General features: G+C 31.1%; 12 protein-coding genes across 12 annotated transcripts in view; 5 read left to right on the forward strand and 7 right to left on the reverse strand.

Moving 5' to 3' along the window:
• The window catches only part of NAEGRDRAFT_81494 (uncharacterized protein), a 2,033-nt gene extending 1,617 nt beyond the window's left edge, over positions 1-416 (reverse strand). The window contains exons 1-2 of the mRNA XM_002671419.1: positions 259-416; positions 21-204 (exon numbers count right to left, since the gene is read on the reverse strand). Coding sequence (XP_002671465.1) covers positions 21-204; positions 259-396 — 322 coding nt within the window. The 5' untranslated portion in view covers positions 397-416. The remainder of the gene's footprint in view (positions 1-20; positions 205-258) is intronic.
• A 2,516-nt stretch (positions 417-2,932) lies between these two features.
• On the reverse strand, positions 2,933-4,597 carry NAEGRDRAFT_52847 (uncharacterized protein; the record flags this gene model as incomplete). Its single annotated transcript, XM_002671420.1, has 1 exon — positions 2,933-4,597. One exon carries the CDS (start codon positions 4,595-4,597, stop codon positions 2,933-2,935), a length of 1,665 nt encoding a protein of 554 aa, XP_002671466.1.
• A 227-nt stretch (positions 4,598-4,824) lies between these two features.
• NAEGRDRAFT_73437 (uncharacterized protein) lies at positions 4,825-5,791 on the forward strand (the record flags this gene model as incomplete). Its single annotated transcript, XM_002671348.1, has 2 exons — positions 4,825-5,095; positions 5,148-5,791. 2 exons carry the CDS (start codon positions 4,825-4,827, stop codon positions 5,789-5,791), a joined length of 915 nt encoding a protein of 304 aa, XP_002671394.1.
• Positions 5,792-5,932: 141 nt separating this feature from the next.
• NAEGRDRAFT_73438 (uncharacterized protein) lies at positions 5,933-6,575 on the forward strand (the record flags this gene model as incomplete). The annotated part of the gene is made up of 2 exons (XM_002671349.1): positions 5,933-6,243; positions 6,293-6,575. 2 exons carry the CDS (start codon positions 5,933-5,935, stop codon positions 6,573-6,575), a joined length of 594 nt encoding a protein of 197 aa, XP_002671395.1.
• Positions 6,576-6,623: 48 nt separating this feature from the next.
• Positions 6,624-8,531, reverse strand: NAEGRDRAFT_73439 (rho GTPase activating protein; the record flags this gene model as incomplete). The annotated part of the gene is made up of 1 exon (XM_002671421.1): positions 6,624-8,531. The coding sequence occupies one exon, from the start codon at positions 8,529-8,531 to the stop codon at positions 6,624-6,626; it is 1,908 nt and encodes a 635-aa protein (XP_002671467.1).
• Positions 8,532-8,797: 266 nt separating this feature from the next.
• Positions 8,798-9,940, reverse strand: NAEGRDRAFT_73440 (uncharacterized protein; the record flags this gene model as incomplete). Its single annotated transcript, XM_002671422.1, has 3 exons — positions 8,798-9,331; positions 9,379-9,677; positions 9,727-9,940. 3 exons carry the CDS (start codon positions 9,938-9,940, stop codon positions 8,798-8,800), a joined length of 1,047 nt encoding a protein of 348 aa, XP_002671468.1.
• A 623-nt stretch (positions 9,941-10,563) lies between these two features.
• On the forward strand, positions 10,564-11,217 carry NAEGRDRAFT_52849 (uncharacterized protein; the record flags this gene model as incomplete). The annotated part of the gene is made up of 1 exon (XM_002671350.1): positions 10,564-11,217. One exon carries the CDS (start codon positions 10,564-10,566, stop codon positions 11,215-11,217), a length of 654 nt encoding a protein of 217 aa, XP_002671396.1.
• Positions 11,218-13,388: 2,171 nt separating this feature from the next.
• On the reverse strand, positions 13,389-14,216 carry NAEGRDRAFT_73442 (uncharacterized protein; the record flags this gene model as incomplete). Its single annotated transcript, XM_002671423.1, has 1 exon — positions 13,389-14,216. The coding sequence occupies one exon, from the start codon at positions 14,214-14,216 to the stop codon at positions 13,389-13,391; it is 828 nt and encodes a 275-aa protein (XP_002671469.1).
• A 58-nt stretch (positions 14,217-14,274) lies between these two features.
• Positions 14,275-15,913, reverse strand: NAEGRDRAFT_81495 (uncharacterized protein; the record flags this gene model as incomplete). Its single annotated transcript, XM_002671424.1, has 4 exons — positions 14,275-14,977; positions 15,018-15,398; positions 15,443-15,542; positions 15,610-15,913. The coding sequence occupies 4 exons, from the start codon at positions 15,911-15,913 to the stop codon at positions 14,275-14,277; spliced, it is 1,488 nt and encodes a 495-aa protein (XP_002671470.1).
• Positions 15,914-16,435: 522 nt separating this feature from the next.
• NAEGRDRAFT_73444 (uncharacterized protein) lies at positions 16,436-17,188 on the forward strand (the record flags this gene model as incomplete). The annotated part of the gene is made up of 1 exon (XM_002671351.1): positions 16,436-17,188. One exon carries the CDS (start codon positions 16,436-16,438, stop codon positions 17,186-17,188), a length of 753 nt encoding a protein of 250 aa, XP_002671397.1.
• Positions 17,189-17,272: 84 nt separating this feature from the next.
• Positions 17,273-17,668, reverse strand: NAEGRDRAFT_73445 (uncharacterized protein; the record flags this gene model as incomplete). The annotated part of the gene is made up of 1 exon (XM_002671425.1): positions 17,273-17,668. The coding sequence occupies one exon, from the start codon at positions 17,666-17,668 to the stop codon at positions 17,273-17,275; it is 396 nt and encodes a 131-aa protein (XP_002671471.1).
• Positions 17,669-18,015: 347 nt separating this feature from the next.
• On the forward strand, positions 18,016-20,758 carry NAEGRDRAFT_59423 (uncharacterized protein; the record flags this gene model as incomplete). Its single annotated transcript, XM_002671352.1, has 2 exons — positions 18,016-19,060; positions 20,264-20,758. 2 exons carry the CDS (start codon positions 18,016-18,018, stop codon positions 20,521-20,523), a joined length of 1,305 nt encoding a protein of 434 aa, XP_002671398.1. The 3' UTR covers positions 20,524-20,758.
• Positions 20,759-21,002: the final 244 nt, after the last annotated feature.

Raw genomic sequence — 21,002 nt, forward strand, 5'->3', positions numbered from 1 at the left:
TTCTATCTTGTATTGAGTACAAAATTGATACTTGTCAATATCTGTTTGTAAACTATTATATCTTTCTGTGATACGTAATAATTGAGTTTCAATATCAACAACAACAGCAGGTAATAAACCTCTGATGTGTAATCTATCTCTTTCAGTTATAGAGAATGAAGTACCCTTATTTAATAATGAATTATTCATTACATCAATACCTGTCTATTATTGTTAAATAATAATCGGAATTGTTAATTATCATCAATATTAACATACTTGTGTAGTTAAAATTAATCCCTTCTTAAAATTTGAGTGATCTTGAAAGCCTCTTGTTTGCTCTACAAATTTACCATTTTTGCAAATTAATGATGATGATGAGGCTTTAGCAGATGAATTTAATACTACTCTCTTCATGTTTTTATGTACAAGTAATTCTCTCAATATTAAATAAATAATAGTATATTATTGAATAATAACAACAAGCTTTCCTTCTATTAAGTTGAGATATTTTTTAAAAAAGATCCTCCACAGTCTGAGAAATTAGATGAGAAACGTAACGGATGCATTCAGTGTTGTAAAAGGTGGTCCACATTAATTTCATTGCCCACACGCACAACAAGCCACCATAGAGTTGTTTTGGCTTTGTTTCTTAGAGTATCAAATGGTGGGTTGTTCTGGTTCGGTCTTCGACTTGAGATTTAAGAAGTTTCAAGTCGTATTGTAAAACAAGAATGAAATCTTGATGTGGGTATCTAATACTTGAGAGTTTGGTGAAAAGAACATTATTAGAACATTGGATTCGTCCATGCTTTCTTTAAGCAATTATTCTACTTTCGAATAAATTGCTTAAAGAAACAACACATGACAATTTTCGGATGTAATAACATTGGTTTGTTCACAACAAAGTACAACATTTGTTAAATCATCACAAGATAAAACACATAATAATTTAATTTTACAAGTTTTTGTTTTCCTTCACATTATCACCATAACTATTTAAATTTAAATATTAAAGAAATGTTAAATGTTAAACTTACCAATTCCTCAAGTCAGCACCTGTGGTATCAGCATCTTTCCAATTGCATCCACCCAAATCAGAAAATTGCAAATTGACATTCCTCATATTGCAACCATCCAAACGAGCACCTTTCAGACTCACAAATTGCAAGTCAGCTCCTTCAAGATTAGCACCACGTAAATCAGCGTTCTATTGTTTTGTTAGTATTATTATTATTATTATTATTAGTATTTTGTATTTCAGCAATGTGTATAGTTGGATATTTAATATATTGTTTTTTGAATGATATTGTTATTAATATTAAAATCAAAACAGTTATTATTGTAGTAACAATAACAATGGAAAAGAGAATGGGGTTTTGATATTTTGTTATTGTTGTTGGTGAAGAAGGTACATCAATTATTGACGTGTATTTCAAAATAATAATTCAAATATATTGTCATCATCATTAAAAGAAAGAAACAAACCTTCAAATTAGCCTTCTTCAAGTCTGATCTGACGAATCTAGCACCACGTAAGTTAGTCCATTCGAATGAAGCACTTTCAAGTTTACCTTCATCGAATTTAGTACCTTCCAAGTTACTACCAGTAAAATTGGCTCTCTTTAATTGCAAATGTCTCAAGTCCAATCCAGACAAGTTACAATGAGGTAATTGAAGACCAGATTGTACGTCGAATTCTTGTCTTGTTTGATTACCAGTAACAACTTGAATAGAAACTTTAGTTTGACTCAATTGGTTTACCATTTGTAAAATCTCCTTTCTTGTAAAACGATCTGTTGGTTCGGTATGACCTCCAACCAATCCACCAACTTCTTCTTTATGTTCCGCAGAGAGCGTGCTTTGATGTTCACTCATTTTTATTGTTTAGTTTTTGTTGTTGTTAATTGAAAATGATGGGTTGAAATTTTTTAATTGGTGAGTGTGCGACGATGGATAGGTTAACAGCTTGTCATTTTAAATTTTATCAATGCTTCCCTTTTTTGAATTGGATGAGTTGTTATGAATCAGAGTTTATTTATCTTTTCCAACACTCTTTCCCTAATACTTTGAATGATAAGGTTGTCCCCAAACACTTCATTTAACACTTCGTTCAAACTACTATCAACAAGTGGTTGATGATATTTAGAGAATAAGTTCCTTTCTTTTCCACCATTACTTCTTTCGAATAGAATCTTGTTTTTAAAATCATCAAGAAATGATTTTCTATTGAGCAGTGATGTGTCTGTTGTTTCTTCCCGTTCCCTTGCTTGTTTTGTTTGCAAGTATTTAAACTCATTGAGTGGAGTTTCCAGTATTTGCTTTGACAATTTTTGGTTACTATTCATTTGTTTTGGTAAGTATAAATCAAATACGTTTAGACCAAGATCCAGTTTCAAATGAGTCGTATCACAGTTCGGTCTGTGGTCCAAGTTCCAAAATCTACTCTTAATAATTCTCTGTAGTGTGTAAATAATTTCTGATATGTGGTTGATACTAATCCAACTTTCCAGAGTGTATTTGCTATTTGATATTCTTGTGAATGGAAAGCATGACATTAAACTCTCAAAAATGTGGCTGGGCATAACTGGACCTCTGTAAGCAAAACTAGGTATTGCAAGGTTATTACAATCTGTCAACTCGGTATAAAAGTAAAGAGAAATAGTGTTTAAAATTGAAACAAGCTCATTAAACACTATAAAAATCAGGTTTGATTTCAAATTTCTCTTTTTTTTCTCTAAAAATTCTAATAAGTAGGATTCCAAAACATGTGAAAGACTTCCTTCTTCATTAAAATGAAGAGAGAGCATTTGGGGTTCAGATAATTTCTTTGCAGCTTTGGAATGAACAACTGTTGGGTGACTATTTGAATATTCACTGTTTCTTTCCACAACCCTCGGTCTAGTATCTTCCCTAAAGTTTCTCCTCACTTTGGAATTCTCTGTTTTTTGAACTAAACCATTCTAAAACTGTTAGTAAAAAAAGTGGTACAACTTACAGAAAAATAGAGATCAAGAACTAATTGTAGAATTTTGTCATCTCTTAAATCAACTTGACGTTTCGATGTTTTCCTAGAAAGTGCTTCAGACATGATAGTCTCCATATTAAATGTCCTCAAAGTATTGTTTCTCTTTGCTATTTCTTCTAAGGAAATATACTTGGATTGGTTTTCCTTAACTGGATAAAATATACAGTCCTCTTTCAATATTCTTTCTTCCCGTTTCTTTTCTGGTCTTTTGGGAGATGTTATTTCTGATTCTCTAACTTTGAAATCTTCCTTTGATTTGAGGGAGAGGAAAACCTTTTCAAGATTTTCTTTTGTTGTTGGCTGTGAAGATACTGGAACCGATTTTGTACTCGAAGATGATTTATCAGATCTATTATCCTCAACTACTGTACTTTCAATATTAATATTTTTTGCTAGTGGCTTAACCTTAGGAGATATTTTGATGGATTGAATAGGATTGTAATTTTCAAGATCATCCTCTTCATTTTCAGATTTAGGAGAGTATGTTGAAGGAAGAGTAAATTTAAGAGTTGAAGTTTGTCTTTGAAGTATTGAGTTTTGATTAGATTGAAGAGTCGATTGTTTTGATGAAAGGTTTGGTTGGAGAGTTTGTTTTTGAGATGATATTGTGGATTGTTGTTCTTGTTGAATCGGTTGAACATTTTGAATTGAGGATTGAGATCTAGATGGCTGATGTGAAATTGGCAGAGCTAATTTCTGAAGAGTAGATGCTGTTGCAAGAGATGATGTCGTTTCTTTCTGTGACTCTTGTTGAGGCTTGTAATTAATCTTAGGGGGGAGTGTCTTGGCAAAATTTTGATCCTGAATTGATTTTTGGTCAAAATTTCGATATGAATCACTTCTAATAGATTGACTGTATGGCTGATTCAAATAATTGTTTTGTGGCAGTTCTTGGGGAGTTTCTTTGTTATTGTTGATAGAGTTGACCTGAGATTGCTCAATTTCTTCACTGTCATTTATCTCTTCCTGAGCTGCTTCATCATCGCTATAATCGTCGTAGTCATCCAGAGTTCTGTATTGTTTTTCAAAATTTACATTTTCCAGCTGGTCAGATTCATTGGATTCAAAACTTTCAGTTACTTGTTTCTCCTCTACAGTTGAAGGAACTGATGGTATTGCAATTTGTTCTTCTTTTGGAGGTGATTCAGTTTTTTTCACAATTCTGAATGAATTTGTTTGTTCATCTTCCTCAACATCGTCATCTGAAAGCTCAAAATTGTCATCAAAATCATCATCATCAGAATCCTCCAAATCATCAATTGTTCTGATTGGATTTGGTGATGGTGATTCTTGAGCTTGTTTTTCCTCCTGGTGTGATTCCTCAAAATGTTCATTATCAAAATCATCAAAGCTCTCATTATGATCCACTTGTCCAAACATCATTGGATCCATTTCTTCCGATTCATGAGGATTATACTCTTGTTGAGGAACATAATCATTCTTCTTTGATGGAATAAGATCTTCATCCTCATCGTGATTTCTTGCTGATAATGTTTCACTGACTGTATCAAGTTGATTACTCTGTCCTCCCCAAGATGAACCATCAAAATCATCATCATCGAAATCATCCAAATCCACAAGGTTGTCCATAATTTTTTGAAAAGCCTTTTTTTTGTAGTAATTTTGGCGGCAAATTTTTCATCAATACAATTTCAGCTATTTAACAACAATTAAAATTATTAAAATTCCAATACATTTAATATCATTGATAAGTGAAAGCAATATTGAAAAATTGTAAAATCAAACATTCCGATAATATATTTAAAAAATTTAATCACGGAATGTTAAAACAATCGGAAATTCATCAATTAAAAAAAATGAACGTTGATAAATTGAAGGAATTATGTGATGATGGTAAATTCTATGAAGCACAACAAATGTTTGTTGTTCTCTTCAACAAGACATTTAAACAAGAAAAGTATGATAAATGTGCTCAAATTTTATTATCGGGTTTAAATAAGATGCATCAATTTAAACAAGTAGCCTTGTTGATCGATCTTGCTAAATACATGCTTTCTCTTTTTACTAAATTAAATGCTTCAACCACACATACATTCACAATCAAGGAAGATAAAATTACAGCAATAGGTTTGTATAATGAAAATGTATAGAAATATTATAACATTTTGATTTTACTCAGATCTTATTAGACATATTGTTGAATCGTATCATCAACTTGAAGATATAACACCAAAAGAAGATATTCAAAGAATGATTTCATTTTTGGATAAAGTAGTGACGTGGAGTGCTGAACATCAAGTTCCTAAAATTTCAGACAGTCACGGAGAACCTTTTATACATATGGAACTTGGAAAGCTTCACTTTAAATTAGGAGCTAATGAAGAAAGTAATAAGAATTTTTTGAAATCAAACTCACCAGACGAATTTGCTGAAATGATTTCTGAATGGATTAAAAAGGGAGAAGATGGAGAACATGATTTATTCATTACTCGTGCTGTTTTGCAATTATTGCAATTAAAGAAATTGGAAATGGCTAAAAGAGTTTTTGAATTATTACAACAAAAAACTGAAAAATTATCATCAACTCCACTTCTTCACTTTGTTAAATTTTTGATAATTTCTATTGAAAAAGGCAATTTGGAATTGTATCATCATATCAATCAATCTTATGCAACTGAGCTCACTAGAAGGGATGCCAGCTTTAAAGATGTTTATCTTGACAAGATTGGAAGTATTTACTTTGGTTTACAAAAATCCAAACCACAAAATCAAGGACTTGGATCAATGATTAACTCATTGTTCTCTTCAATGATGTCAAAATAAATAATCTCATTCCAAGCTTGATATAAAAACAATAAATATATTATTGCTTTTAAATATTTCCCTTGATATAAACTTAACCTTAGTGAACTATTTTAAAACTACAGAAAACATCACCATCCTTCAAAAAGGTACTTTGAAAAAATGCAAAGAATGGTTGTACAAAGTGAAGGTGAGAAACACCTTCAAGCCTATTTGGAATATAGAATGATTGTTGGTGATCGGGATGGAGGAGTTTTATTACCTGAGGCTGAATATGAAAAATTGAGGAAAGAATTTTATGCAAAACGAGAAGAGCACAACTTGCATTTTGTTGATACAAGCAAGATGATTTCAGGTGGAAAAAACAAACGTCTGCAATCTGGATCGGAAGAGATGAAATATGAACAGAGAAAGCAAAAAGGATCAAAAACAAAAGTGTATTCATCCATATCTCCCTTAGAATTGTATAACAAGTAAGTGTCACAAATAATGATTGTATTATTTAATATGATTATTTATTAGAGAGCCTGATTTTTCATTATCTCAATTTAGGACAATTCCTGAGGAGCCTGTAAAATCAAGAGTTTACTCTTCCAGAATGCTACCATTGAAAAAACCTTCCTCTAACACCATTTCATCAACAACTTCCACAACTAACAGTAGACCATCATTATCAAAACCATCATCATCATCCACAACGAATAGAAAACCATCATCTACACCAATAGATAGGAAGCCACTTCCATCAGTATCTCGATTTACTGAAGTAAAAAAAGAAGTGAGAACTACCTCAATTAGAAAATAAGATGTTATTCGTGACTTGTACAAAGTAAACTTTCAGTTATTATTTATTTTACATGGAGAAATCCAAGAGATCTTGGTTGGCTGGTTGAGTTTTGGTGGGATTGGATTCATTGTCATCGATTTGATTGATTGAAGAATCAGAAGTGTTAAATAGATCTTGACTATCAACTTGAATAATCTCTTCAGTTAATAGTTTGTAATTTTGGATAATGAATGCAGCGGCTTTGAATTTTGGAGTAATACCTTCTTTATCACCACAATCATCTTTTACACTTCTTTGACTTGGAATTTTAGTGGAAAGTAATAAATGAGAGAAAATCATTGACAAGTCCTTAATATTTTGTTCTGTAGTGGTATAAGCATCACTAACCATACACAAAAATTCACAAACTCTATACAATATGTGAACATTATCTTTTGGAAGTGTTTTGATAAATTCTTTGAGGGCAACTATTTTTTCTTCAAATGTTAAATTGGTTGCATTACAGAGGTCAATCATCTTTCTGTAATATTGAGATGTTAAAATTGGTTCTGGAAGTGATTCCAAAAAGTAGCATATTAAAGATGCTACTGAATAAGGTGATGTATCGTGGTCTGACAATAAATCTTGCTCATCATGAATATGTCCATGATCAAAATTGAGCATTAATCTAAGCATTAATGTATCTTGCATGTCGTAATTTGTGGAAAATAATTTTGGAAACTCTAAAGCAGCACTCTTTTTAAGATAACTCACACAAATATCGATCATATGTCTACTTCTTTCATCAATTTCAACTCCAAACATTGGATTTGAAGTGGTACCATTCAAGTAAATCATTGATGAATAAGCATAAGACGATCCAGATCTTCCTCCAAGAACTATTAATCTATTGTTGAAAATTAATGTTTGAGCATTAACTATTGTACATTCAGGTGATCCAATACCTGCAGTAGAAAGGTTATAATTTCTAATATTATATATAAGTACATCATCCAAAATTGGTTCTCTCATAGTTAGCAGAGATCTAGGTCTATCCAATAATTCACCTCCAACTATGAAAATAAAATCATCAAAAATATCTGCCGAGCCCCATCTAGCTGGAATAAGATCCATCATGTCAGATCTTCTAGGAATTAGTCCTGATATTTGCCAATTACCACTGGCAATATCATATTCCAAAATTTCCTTAAATGGAACATCTTCACCTCGTTCACTTGTTCCACATCCACCAACTACATAGAATTTTTCTCTCTTTTCACATAAAACCATCATGTGACCATATCTACCTGGTCTTGCAGGTGATTTGAGTTGTTTCCATACATTTAATTTGGTATCAAACATCCAAAAATCATTGAGAGGTTCAGGAATTGCTCTTTTCAAATTTTGGAGTGATAAATAATATCCTAATCCTTTTGGTTGTTGATTAATTGAATAATTAAAACCTTCACCTCCATAAACATATAAGTTTCCTTTGAAAGAACAAGCAGAATGATATCTTCTTGGTTTTGGTATTGGTAAATCGAGAGGTGTTCTGATTCTTTGAATTGTATTTTGAGATAAATCAATATCATAAATATATGGATCATATTGAGTATTAACATCTGATGTACTTTTTCCAGACAATCCTTTGAAGAAATTATTTAAATTAGTACCGACACTTGATGGATTATAACCAATTTGTCCGCCATACAATAGTAATCTATTTTCATAAATTTGATTCACTGTGTGATGGGCTCTTGGTCTTTGTTCAAATTCCGCAATAATATTAGGATCTTCTTCCTTTGCCAATTGTAATTTTACAAATTTCCAGTCCAATTTTTCAACATAATATAAATGCAATGGATTTTGAAATTGATTAAATCTAGTCTTTCCTCCATGAACATAAAATCTATTCGGATCCTTATGTCCTTTAATATGAACGGCAGCAAATCCCTCCGATGGAAATGGAGCAAATTCATCTCTAATCATGTACATATCATCGTTGTGCAATATTTGCCATATATTTACAGGTTTACTTGGTGATTCTGCTCCGGGCACTCCATCTGTTGTATTCAAAAAGTAGGCTATTGATTTTTCAAAGGCTGTATTAATTCCATTAGAGAGTTGATCGATGGGATTCTGCATTTTTTTTAAAAATCTAAAAATATGGAAACTTCTTGTTGAAAATTCTCATTTTCACAATCAAATGATATGATTGATTCATCAACTTGTCACAATTGATTCATTGCAGACATGATAAGTTATTTATTTTGATTATTGTTGGTATTGTACCATCTGAAAACATATTTGATATATTCATAAGTTGTCCATGTGACAGCTGCTGAAGGTGTGAAATAAACAACTCTAGGTATAGATCCTCTAAAGAGATTTTTAAGTAATCCTCCTTCTTCTTTCCTCAATAACGAAATTGCTTCCTTAACAGTATCTGCTTGACCTACTTGTAAAAGAGTTTTCACAACATCAAATGGATTGGAAACGAGTCCACCAACTGCACCTGCTGCACCACCTGCCATGAAATGCTTTACATGTTTCCATTCATCGTGGTCATGATCATGGTCATCGTGGTGATGGTCGTGGTCGTGGTGGTCGTGGTCATGATGGTCAAATAATTTCTTTTTCATATATTCATAAGTCACAAAGTGGAAACTAGTATATGGAATATTCATCAAAATTGTAGTTGGTAAACTGACAAAGAATGCTCTAAGACCTCTTGTGGCATAAATTTCACGTGTTGCACTCATTAAATTATAATTTTGAACATGACCTTTCAATTGCTTTAAATATTTCAGTAAAAAAACTATTTGAAAAATAGACAACATACCATATGTTGCTTAATAACATCTGTTGGAGTTGCAATACCATCATGTGCAATAGTTGCTGCAATACCAGCAAGTGCACTAACACTCCAATCATTAACATATTGAGTTTGACGTCCTTGTAAAATATTTTTAACAGCTTCATAAGTTGTGAAATAAAATGCATGAGATGGTAAAGCTCCATATAACACAACAGTCAATCCACTATAAAAATTACGAATTCCTCCAATAGATTTAATACTTTTAAATATTCCTTGATTACTCGATTGAACATAAGTCTTGATAGTATCAATTGGATACATTACTAAATTTCCACACAATTATGTCAAATTAATTAAAGAATCAAAATTTACCTGCGTGTTCAACTAAGCCGGCCATAGCACCAGCAGTCATATATTGCATTGGATTACCTTTTAATTCATCATTATCTTCCATTTCTTCAACGTGTGTCAAATAAACTGGTTGTTTTACACCTTGATTTAAACGACTTGTTGAATTAATTTCCTCCTCTTCCACTGTGGAACGATCCTTCCTCCTTGATAATTTATCTTGATTATAATTATTCATTTTCCGAATTATCTAGATAATATATTATTATTATTGTTGTGATAAAAGAAGATTTGAAAAAAGCCTAGATTCTCTAAAGAAATGATGACACAAAGCCTTCTGTTGTGTGATGATATTTTTTTCTCAAAATGCACTCCACTACAAAGCCTCGAGCGAAGAATGAAGAAGAATATCGGTCAAATGGGTTTTGAAACTCTTACTGAATGAAGGAAGTTTATGTTTGAGGGATTTAAATGGACATTTTGCAATGTGCATTAATATTCGATATATGGTGAAAAAATTGGATATTGGATTGATGAATGGATTTACGTGGATTCTCAATGGAGTAAGCCATGGTGTTAAATAAAATACTATTTTTAATTGATTGTTAATTTCGAAAATATTATTCCAAATGTTAATAAACTTTTATTACACTACTTTAATAATATAAACTAATATTGTAATTTAACATCAACAAGGCTTGATTTAATTATTTAAAAAAAAATATTAAAAATCCGATTCCAAGATGATCAATACAACAACATCATCAACAATAATAAATAAATCCAATAATAATAATACTCATCATCAACAAAGTAAATAATTTCGGAGCCTCTTCTCTCATTAATGAACAATCACTTTCAATGCCAAACAATTCCCAAAAACAAAATTCAATGGAACAATATGATCCCGAATTGAAAAAGAAATTGAAAATATTAAAAAAGGAATATTTAAAACAAAAAGCAGAGTTGGAAAGATTGGCACAAATTGCACTTTGTCAACAAGAAGAATTAAAACAAAAAGATTATCAAATTAAGAAATATAAACAACAATGTGAAGAACAATCAATTAAACTTTCAGAATACGAATCACAATTACAAATAGAACGAGAATTATGTGAAGGAGCTATTAGAATGAAAAAATCACAACAAGGGACGGCGACAAATGTTGCTGTTAATAATAATCAAGAAAAGGAAAAATCAAATCAACCACTTTCAGATAATGATCTTTCTCTATTATTATTAGATGAAGGATTAACAACGAAGGATATTATGGAAAAGACATATAAATATTTACAGGATGATACCTATACTTTCATGTTAAATACAGATGAATATCAGGAAGAAGAAACAATTTCATCACTGAAACAGGAAATTGCTGCATTGAGAGAGGAAAATTTCACACTCAGAGAAGAAAAACACAAACTCAATATTGAAAAGGTACATTTATATGAACTAGTACATGATCTCAATCAGAATTATCTTCGTTCCCAACAACCAAACAATAACACAAATTAACTTTTTTGTAATCCATTATCAATATGAAACACGTGTTCAAGTTAAAAAAAGAATACTTTGAAAAAAAATGAATTACATTAGACAGAGATTTTTATTGGTTGTTTTGTTGTTGGTAATTGTTAGCACTATACCTTCTTCGGAATGTAAAATTAACAAACAAGAATTTGATCCAAATAATTTTTTTAACTTTGTACAAATAACAGATGTTCATATTGAAGATTTCACATCATTGTTAAATAGACCTTCATTTCTAAAGGAAGCACAAGAAAGGTACAATGATTATATTACACTAACTCAGAATATATTACCAAATTTTGTAAAACCTCATGTAATAACAATAACAGGTGATTTAACTCATGCAATTGCTCTGAATTTTGCTAACAGATCATTGGACTGGATTGACCGAAAGATAAATATCTATGTTCCTGGACAATGTGAAGAACAATGGGAGTTTTATTCAAATATTACAAATCTTGCTAATGAACAGTTAGTTAATTCAATGAAAAATTCACACAGCTCAATCAAGATTGTTTATCCATTTGAGGAGGATATTTCAAATCAAAGAATATTTGATTTACCAGGAAACCATGATGCATTTGGTGTTAGTAATAAGATGGATGAAAACAAATGGCTATTTTTGAAATATTCTAAAAGTGCAAAGTTTTTTAATAACGGTCAATTTTATGTTTTTGATTTGAAAAATAATTTTGGAAAATTTAGATATTTAATGTTTGACTCAACTCCAATAATTGGAAGTTATAGACCTGTGAATTTTTTCTCTTCAATTCAAATTTCACAATTGAGAAAACTTGAAGAATTTTTGAGTAGTAACTCTGAAGGAATTTCACAAACATTTGCTTTTGGCCACTATCCATCATCAATGATTTCAATTATTGAGAATGATGGATCTGTATCTAATACTTATACAATTCAAGATTTTTACAAAAGATTTAATATTATTTCATATTTTAGTGGACATTTACATAAGGAATTCTTTGAAATGTCAAAATATATGCCAAAGAGTGGACATATTGAAATTCAAAGTCCTGATTTTAAAAAGGAGAGAAGTTTTAAAATTATAACAATGGATAATAATAGAATTGGGTTTAAGGATTTTACTGTTAGCGAACTGGAGAAAAAACCAGGAGTAATTATTTCGCATCCAAAGGATTGTAGATTTATCACTGATAGAGAGCCAAAAGTGTTCAATGATAATTTCATTAGATTATTCATCGTTTATCCATATAATATTGAAAGTGACAAGTTGAATGTTATTGTAAAGCTTGATGGAAATGTTATGGATGAAAATCTCATAATAACTAGAGGCCAATCCGAGTATAGAATCAATTTTGATTTCAATAATTTACCAAATGATTCCTCTATCCACAAAATAACTGTAGAATTTGATGGAAGCTCCATAGTTGAACATTTATTTACAAAGGATGATTCACTTTGTGAACCAGTAAATCTCTCACGCACAGATACAATAAGGTCATTTATTTCATGGTGCGTTTTGAGCTTGGATTGGAGAACAATATTTAGAGATGTTACTCATTACTCTTGTATTGCATCTGTATTCATATTATTAGCATCAAAATTTATGTTTTTAAGGAGAGTTACATTTATTGAAGTGATATCACTAGTGCTCCAATCTGTTTCTATGAGATATGGTCTTTGGTTTTTAGGAGTACTAACTGAAGATAATAGATTTGGAGGATTACTCAATTTAACATACTTTTACTTTAATTCTGATCCAATCAATACACTAGAACCTATTCACAAATTGGAGCCATTCACTGCTCTCTCAGCTCATTTCAATAGAGTTACCATTATTGATGACAGCTCTCTATTTTTCACACTTATTGGTCCAACTTTCGTTTTCTCACATTTGGCAATTATTATTGGATACCTATTATTGGAATGTCTCGACAGGATTGAAAGCAGATATCACAAAAAATATTTCAAATTGAGAATACTCTTATTTCTAATTATTTCCATTTCTCATATGGTTGGATTTTTCAATTTCTATAGAAAATATGTTAGATCATATGGCAAAATTGTCTTATTCACATCATTTAACAATGTAATGTTCCCATTTTTGAATATGTCAATAATGGCAGCTCGAACATACAACGATTGTACAAAGCAAAAAGTTGAATAAACTCCATTATCTACTTGTCAAATACCTTTAGACTTTCCAAACAAGAGTCAACTATTAAACTCTCCTTTGAATTCAACTTGTTAACTAAATCATATAATTCCTCACTATCCTTGAATCCTTGCTCAAATTTTTTCAACGTGGTTGCTATAAGTTTTTGATTTACAGGCATATTAAGATCTACTAAACTCTTGGTCGTTTGATTATTTAACGAGTTTTGCTGTTGTGATTGCATATATCTCAAATATAATTCATCCGTAGATGACATTCCATATCGTTGATTAATCTTTTCCTCTGGTTCTTCATTATTCTTTCGTTTTGCCAGCAGAACATCCACATAATAATACATGAAAACAGTGTGGAGAAATATTTGTTGTTCCTCTTTAGTACGTAATTGAGCAACAAGTCTTTGAAATTCAATTGTATGTTTAGCAAAATATTCTAAATTATCCTCAAAGAACTGTAAAGTATTAAAAACAAATGGAGTGAAATTTGCGTTTGGTAAAGCCTTTTTTCTTAACTTTTCCAAATTCTTTTGTTTCTTTTCTAAAATTTCAATTTTTGTTAATTCCTTTTCCTTTTCTAACTTTTTAGCTTCCTCCTCCTCTTTTTTACTTATCTTTTCTTGTTGTTTTAAAAGCATGGTTAGGAAATCCTTTGTATTTGATTTATTTGCACTCGTCTTTTTTCTCTTTTCTTCCTCGAATTGTTTCATAAATTCCTCCAGGAAGGGAGCATTTAGTTTACTCTTTTCCGATGGTTGTTTACTTGATGTTTTCATCTGAGGAAGGGAGGAATTCGGTTTTTTGATAGCAGTTTGTGGTTGTGCTCGTTTCTTCATTTTTTTTCAATTAAATTATTTATTAATAAATGGTATTTAATAAATATTATTTAATAATTTATTCTTTTGTTTGTATTGTAATGTCAGAGAATGGTCCACAAATATTCTGAGAATCAATAAATATTTTCATCATTCTATAAGCTTTTGAAATGGTAGGTCTAAGTTGAAAATGGAATTTGGTGAGATCGGATGATTCCCATCTTCTTGTACCATTTACAGAACAGACACTTCCACCAAAGATATAGACACTATTTCTATTATAATCCAGACTCATTGAAAAATAGTTTCGTCCAACAAATGTTTCATCAAATTCTGAGATATTAAGCTCGTGAGGTGATCTCTTTGCTTCATTTGATTCTTGCCCAAATATTTGTCCAACTCCTTGTAAACATGACTCATCTGATGCAGCGATTGAATGTTTGGTATCAACCAAGTACACAACTTCAGGATCATGACTTGAAAGTGTATCACAAACTTGCCATGTTAATTCCTCAACATCAAATATTAAAACATCTCTTGTGAAATCCTGTGGCTGATCTCTAGTATGACATGTACCACCAAAAGATAATAACTTGGTTGGTGATATCTTTACCATGTTATGAGAACGAGTTTTTGGAGTTTTAACCCAAAAATTCTTTGTCATTACTCTGTATTCGTCTGGTATTTTCTTAAATGCTGGTATTGGAGAGCTACATGGAATGGCTGTCGATTCAACCTTAATCCATGTATTTGTTTTAAAGTAGAAAATGAGTGAATCATTACTAACCTTATTAGTTAGAAAATGAATAAATCATTACTAACCTCATTGGTGCATTCTCTCCAGATCTTAATTTTCCTCCAAACACTACCATTGCATCAATCTTATCAAAATATAAACTTTGATGATAGGCAACTGTTGATGTGACATGTTCGAATCCAAACATTTTTTCCTTTTTCATGTCTTGAAATTCAACAGTTCCTGCTACATGATCCAACAATACTCTATAGAATGAATTTGTGAAAACTAAATTTCCTCCATGACCTCCATAAACATAATATTCTCCATTCCTACGTTTTACTATGGTATGTCCTTCAAGGCCTGGAAGCCATTGTGATGATATGTATCGTCTCCAAATAAATGTTTTCATATCAATTCCATAAAATTCATTTGACAGAGTTCTTCCTTGTTTCAACCCTCCATATCTATTAGTAATAGTATTATTAAATATTATTAATTAAAAACATACAAAAAGACTTCCTTTAAATCATCATCATAATAACATGCTGGAAATATTCTACCTCCATAACAACCATTATATGTTTTCACCTCCTCTACAGCAATTTTCTCTAATTTAAATCATCATCATCAATTCATAGGAATGATGATAAATTTACATCAATCAACAAAACAAACCTGTTTCTTCATATAATCTATTAATTTCATCCAAATGAATTCTCATTAAACAATAATCATTCACAACAGAATTAAAACTGTGCCAAATATTAGAACCCATGAAAATATACAAATAATCATCACAAATAAATTGATAATTGTGAGAATTTTCAAAATAACGTGATGTTGTAGGATCAATATTATGAGTTGGATATCGGATCGTTGTTGTTCTTTGTTTATCGATAGTATCACCATCAACATATAATTGTTTAACCTTATCAATAACAAAATCTAAATGAGGTTTTAGTGGTGTTTGTTGTGACATTTTTTTCAGTTACTAATCATACAATTACAATGAATATTGCACATTTGATCATCAAATACATCCTATTACAATAATGTAAAACCATAGATGGTCAACCATAATTGAAACATTTGAATTGTTTACAATGAAATAGATTACTCCGACTTGGATTCTTCACAAAGATGACCATGAGCCTGTACTGTACCTTAATAGTTAACGTAGTTGATGCCGATTGGGAAAACTGTAGTTAGCAGATAAACAACATCTTTAAAAAAAACACCACATGACCACACAACAAGAATCACTGAGGACTTGGTTAATTTGTTGTCTCTTTGTAGTAGCTTTTATTGCCTCCATACAACCATATTACTCTGTATTATCAACAACAACCACTAATACATCATCATCAAGTTGTTCAACAGAGGATGGTTATCTGATTTACAACAGGAAGCAATAACATTGCAAAATACTGTATCCAAGTTGGAGAAGGCCGTTGGAGTGTTGAATACAACCAATACTAATAGTACCTCACAAATAATTGCAATGAGAGTTTCTCAGTTGAAAAAGGTAAAGACAGCCCTTAATAATCTTAACTTGGAAATTCAAGTTATTAGTGATAGATGTAATAATTATGATGGAGATGATTGTAACATTACAAGAGCATTGAATATTACTGGTGAATTTATGTATTTTAGTTTTGACAATGGTGATTTAGCTGACAAGTATGGAATTCCAACTGAATCCTATGGAATGTCATTCAGTGATGCTTCCCCTAGAAAGCCATATTATGGTAAATATGCTGTGTTCAACAAAGCTACTTCTTCAAACTTTAATACAAATAGTCCAACATGGGTAACTTTTGGTACTGGTAAATCTCTTTCACTGTGGCTTAGAAAGTTAACTAATACGGATTCAGGTGTTGTTTGGAGCTTTCTAATGAGCCAACCTCCTTTATTTCAACACATGGGAAGTAATGGTTTAGCTTCAAGTGATAATCTTGAATTTTATTGGAAAACATCATCAACATTACCAATAAGGTTTTATTCTTCATCCAAATTGTTAGACAATGAATGGCATCATCTTGCTGTTGTTTGCAAGGCAACTGGAGTTGATATTTATATTGATGGAGTTTTAGACAATTCCAGTTCATCAACTTTTGATCCAGTAACAAGTAATATTAAGTTTGGCGGCCTCCAAGGTATCAACTCTGCTTTTTTCAGTGGTCACATGGACGAAATTAGAATGTTCAATGTTGAATTAACAGCTGCCCAAATCCAACAAATTTATAATTATTAAATCCCACTCAACAGAGTTGGTAAATGAATAAATTCAATATTGTTTATTTACATATTAGTACATTTCAATAACCTGAAGAATTTCTTACTTCATAAAGGTCAAACATTTTTCAATCATTAGACTTTCATCAATTTCAGAACCATGTGAACATTGAATAGTTCCAGTCATTCCTTTAAATTTTTTCTTAACTAAATTTGTAGCTGCAGTAAATAAAAACTTTTCCCAAACATTGGTTTCATCCGGACACCAAGTAAGGAACATTATCTTACTTCTGATTCCTTCTCTGAGTTGAGTATTTTCAGTAGGCATTTCGAAACTCAATAAATAGCAGATGAAACGAGTGTTCTTTGGAGGAAGTTTTGGGATCAATTCGTCCAATGTGGCAAGGTTGGTCAATTCTGCATCAATTTGAATGAAATTGTCTTGCATTTTCAATACTAGAAACTTTACATCCTTATAGACACCTTTTCCTAATCTCATTTCGTCGTAGTTTTTGACTACTTCATCGTTGATATCACAATTTTGCAACATTGTTATAAACTGGTTGTTTTGATTTTTGTTTTGATAATATTGAAGGTTTGGAACAAAAGATTTAGCAGGATTTAAGCTCACTTGAACTGTATCAAAATGAAGACAGGTGATTAACTTGAAAGATTGGTGGTGCATCAACCAATAGAATTGTTGTATTTTTGATGGACAAGCGGAATTTTGCATTTCATCAACTTGGTATTGTAAACTTTCCAATACAAAGATCACAAATAAATTTGATACAAAATTCAATTAAATAATTTTAAAACATTAAATTTGAGTGGAATTTTTAGAAAAAAATGGAATCACCTCTCAAAAAGAAGAAACTCGATCACAACACAATAATACCACGAGAGGAAGAAAATATTACTTCTAATGAAAATGTTAAAATAATATTTTCTAATGAATTATCAGAGAGTTTAATGTTGAAGAAAAAACTAGGAGGAAATAAAGTCCGAACTTTCCATATAATGATGTCATCCTCCTCTGTTAGTATTGATGGTTTATATGATATAGATTCGAAGCAAGTAAGAGCGTGTCCACAGAGGAAATGGTTAATTCTTGGTACAGGTAAAGAGATTTTAATATATGATTCGGAAAGTGGGAAATTGCTACGAACAATTAAATTAAGGCATTATTTATTTGATTTGGATAGTAGTGGGGAATGTTTGTACATCTATTCGGATAGGAGGATGAGGAAAACGAAACTTGATTTATCTTCGGAATGGAAAAGCTGTAAATTTTCAGTGGATCGCTTTACTGTTTGTGAATCCAAGAATGAAATTTATACCATTCACAAGTTGGATATCACTGTTTTGGATTCTAATAATGGCTCAGTTAAGAGGAGCATTGACATAGGTGAGGATTTCAGTAAGAAGTGGAGATGCACAAAAATTTCATACGACGAGAAGGAGGGAAAGATTTATCTTTCAGGTAGGGCTGCATTAGAATCAGATGACAGCAGTACTAGTTCAAATGATTCTTCAGATGAAGAACCTGGTGGTTGCGGTGTTATCATCGTTGAGGAACGAACTGAGGAACGCAATTATGTAAAATGTGAGGATGGTGTTGATTTTACCATGCCATTTGGAAAGTATTTTGCGTGTTTCACATTTTCTGATATGGCGTATATCTATGATTCTAAGACAAAAGATTTATTGTCAACCTTTTACTCTACGGATATCTGTGAAGAAGACGAAAGGATCACTTATTTTGACAGCGTTACTAATACATTATTCTGTCAAAAAAAAGAAAGAATTTACTGTGGAAAACTTAACATTATGGAGAGCTTAATTGAGACACCAATCAACAAAGAAACATGCTTTGCTCTTGAGAAATTGGGAGGTAAATTACCAACAGCTATTACAATGTTTCAATCTACCAATTCATTTAATTTTCCAGAATGCTTAGAGTACTTGACTGGAATTAAGTTTGCAAATAGGAAGTTGTGGTACATTGATGAAGAGATTGCAAAATATTTTACATTTAAAAAACGCTCGGAACCCTCAACAACAATGAAGAAATGGATGAAAGAAAATGATGCCATATTGATTGGAGGTTGTTATGACGATTCAAAATTGGAACGTAACAAGTTTGGAGTTTGTCTCTTTGCAAAGAAATCAGAAGTTTCTAACACAACAAGTGGTGATTTCCCAATTTATTTGTATTACAAAAAAAATAATGATAATAATAATGTAATTAAGAGGTTTTATCTATCAGAGTTTATTTCCAAATTGGGGACTGCAGAGCTAGTCAAAGAAGAAGATAACTATTTGATTTATTTTGAAAAAATTTATGAAGAATTATTGAAACAAGGAATTATTGATTCAGAAAAGAGAGAACTCAATCAATCTCTTTTATTTGAGCAATATCAGAAACTGTTTTGTGATATTAACGAAAAATATGGAAGTTTGGGACAGCATTTCCAATTTTCAACAATTAGATTTGAACAAAAAGATTACAAAAAGATTGATTTGCTTGTATTATCTGAATATTGTAGTAATTATTGTGTTGTAAATCTGGATGATGTTTATTGGAATAAGTAACTGGTAATGTTTGGAAAGTAATTGAAATGGCATTGTAAACAATCCGAAATAAAAAAAGTTCCTTAAGAAATCTAAAAATATTTTTAGAATTAAAAACAAATTAAAAAATTTTGATCATGTCATCATCATCGGAGGAGAAAGCAACACTGAATATTAGATTATTAGATGGCACAGCAGTTCAAGCAATATTCAAGGCCGATGCCAAACTATCTGTGGTACAGCGTTATGTTCAAACAAAAGCTGTTGAATTAAAAAAACATTTATTGCCTTTTGGGAAGGCCTACATTGAAGATAATGCTATTGAATTCCAAACTTTAAATCCAAAAGTTACATTTAAATACGAAGATTTCCCAAATATAACATTAAAAGAAGCAGGCTTATATCCTCGAGCAGCTATTTCAACAGTTCTTGTTGGTATTGATAGACAAATGAAAAAAGGATCACAAGTTGAAAAGGAAGAACGAGGTAAGTTATTATTCTTAACTGTTACTCATCATCATAGCCATTCATAATAAGAGTAAACTCCATTCCGATCCATTAAAAGACGACTTTAAAGAAAGACTAAGAATGGAAGAAGAATTAGCCAAAAAGAAGGAACAAGAAAAGAAGAAGGAAGAATTGGAAAGACTCAGACTTCAAATCGAGGAAGACAAATCCAAGAGAAAGGAAATTGATTGGGTAGGTAATGCCTTGAGAAAGGACAAGCCAACTACTGCCACAAAATCATCACCAACACTCCCTCCATCCAATGATGATAATTAATCATTTCTTTTGTAAATTCTCTCCTTCATTCTAATGTAATCATGTAAGAGCTCTTCTCGTTGTTCTCTTGTATAATTTTGTTCGAAACGTGTTGGCCAACGTTCAATATCAACATGTTCTGCATTCATTGGAGGAATATAAAAATTATTATCACTATTAGCAGCACATGTACCCTCCTCGGAACGTTCATAACTCTTCAAAACAGAAAGTAAAAAGAGGCCTTCTCTTTGTTTTCTCTGATTGATACGATCATCAAATCTTTCCTTAACAAAATTATTTTCATAATAATTAACTAATTCATAAAACAAATAGACATAAAAAATAGAAAGAGAAAGATGGAAGGCTGGATAAGTTCTAAATTCATACTTTCCAGAAGTTAAATACTTGAATCTATTCACTAATCCTTTTATCGACATTTTTTAATATTAAATTTATATTAAAAATGTCTCGATCATCATTGGTTGCCTCAAACACGAAGG

The sequence above is a fragment of the Naegleria gruberi genome (genome assembly GCF_000004985.1).
Source record: "Naegleria gruberi genomic scaffold NAEGRscaffold_61, whole genome shotgun sequence".
NCBI lineage: Eukaryota > Heterolobosea > Eutetramitea > Acrasida > Naegleriidae > Naegleria > Naegleria gruberi.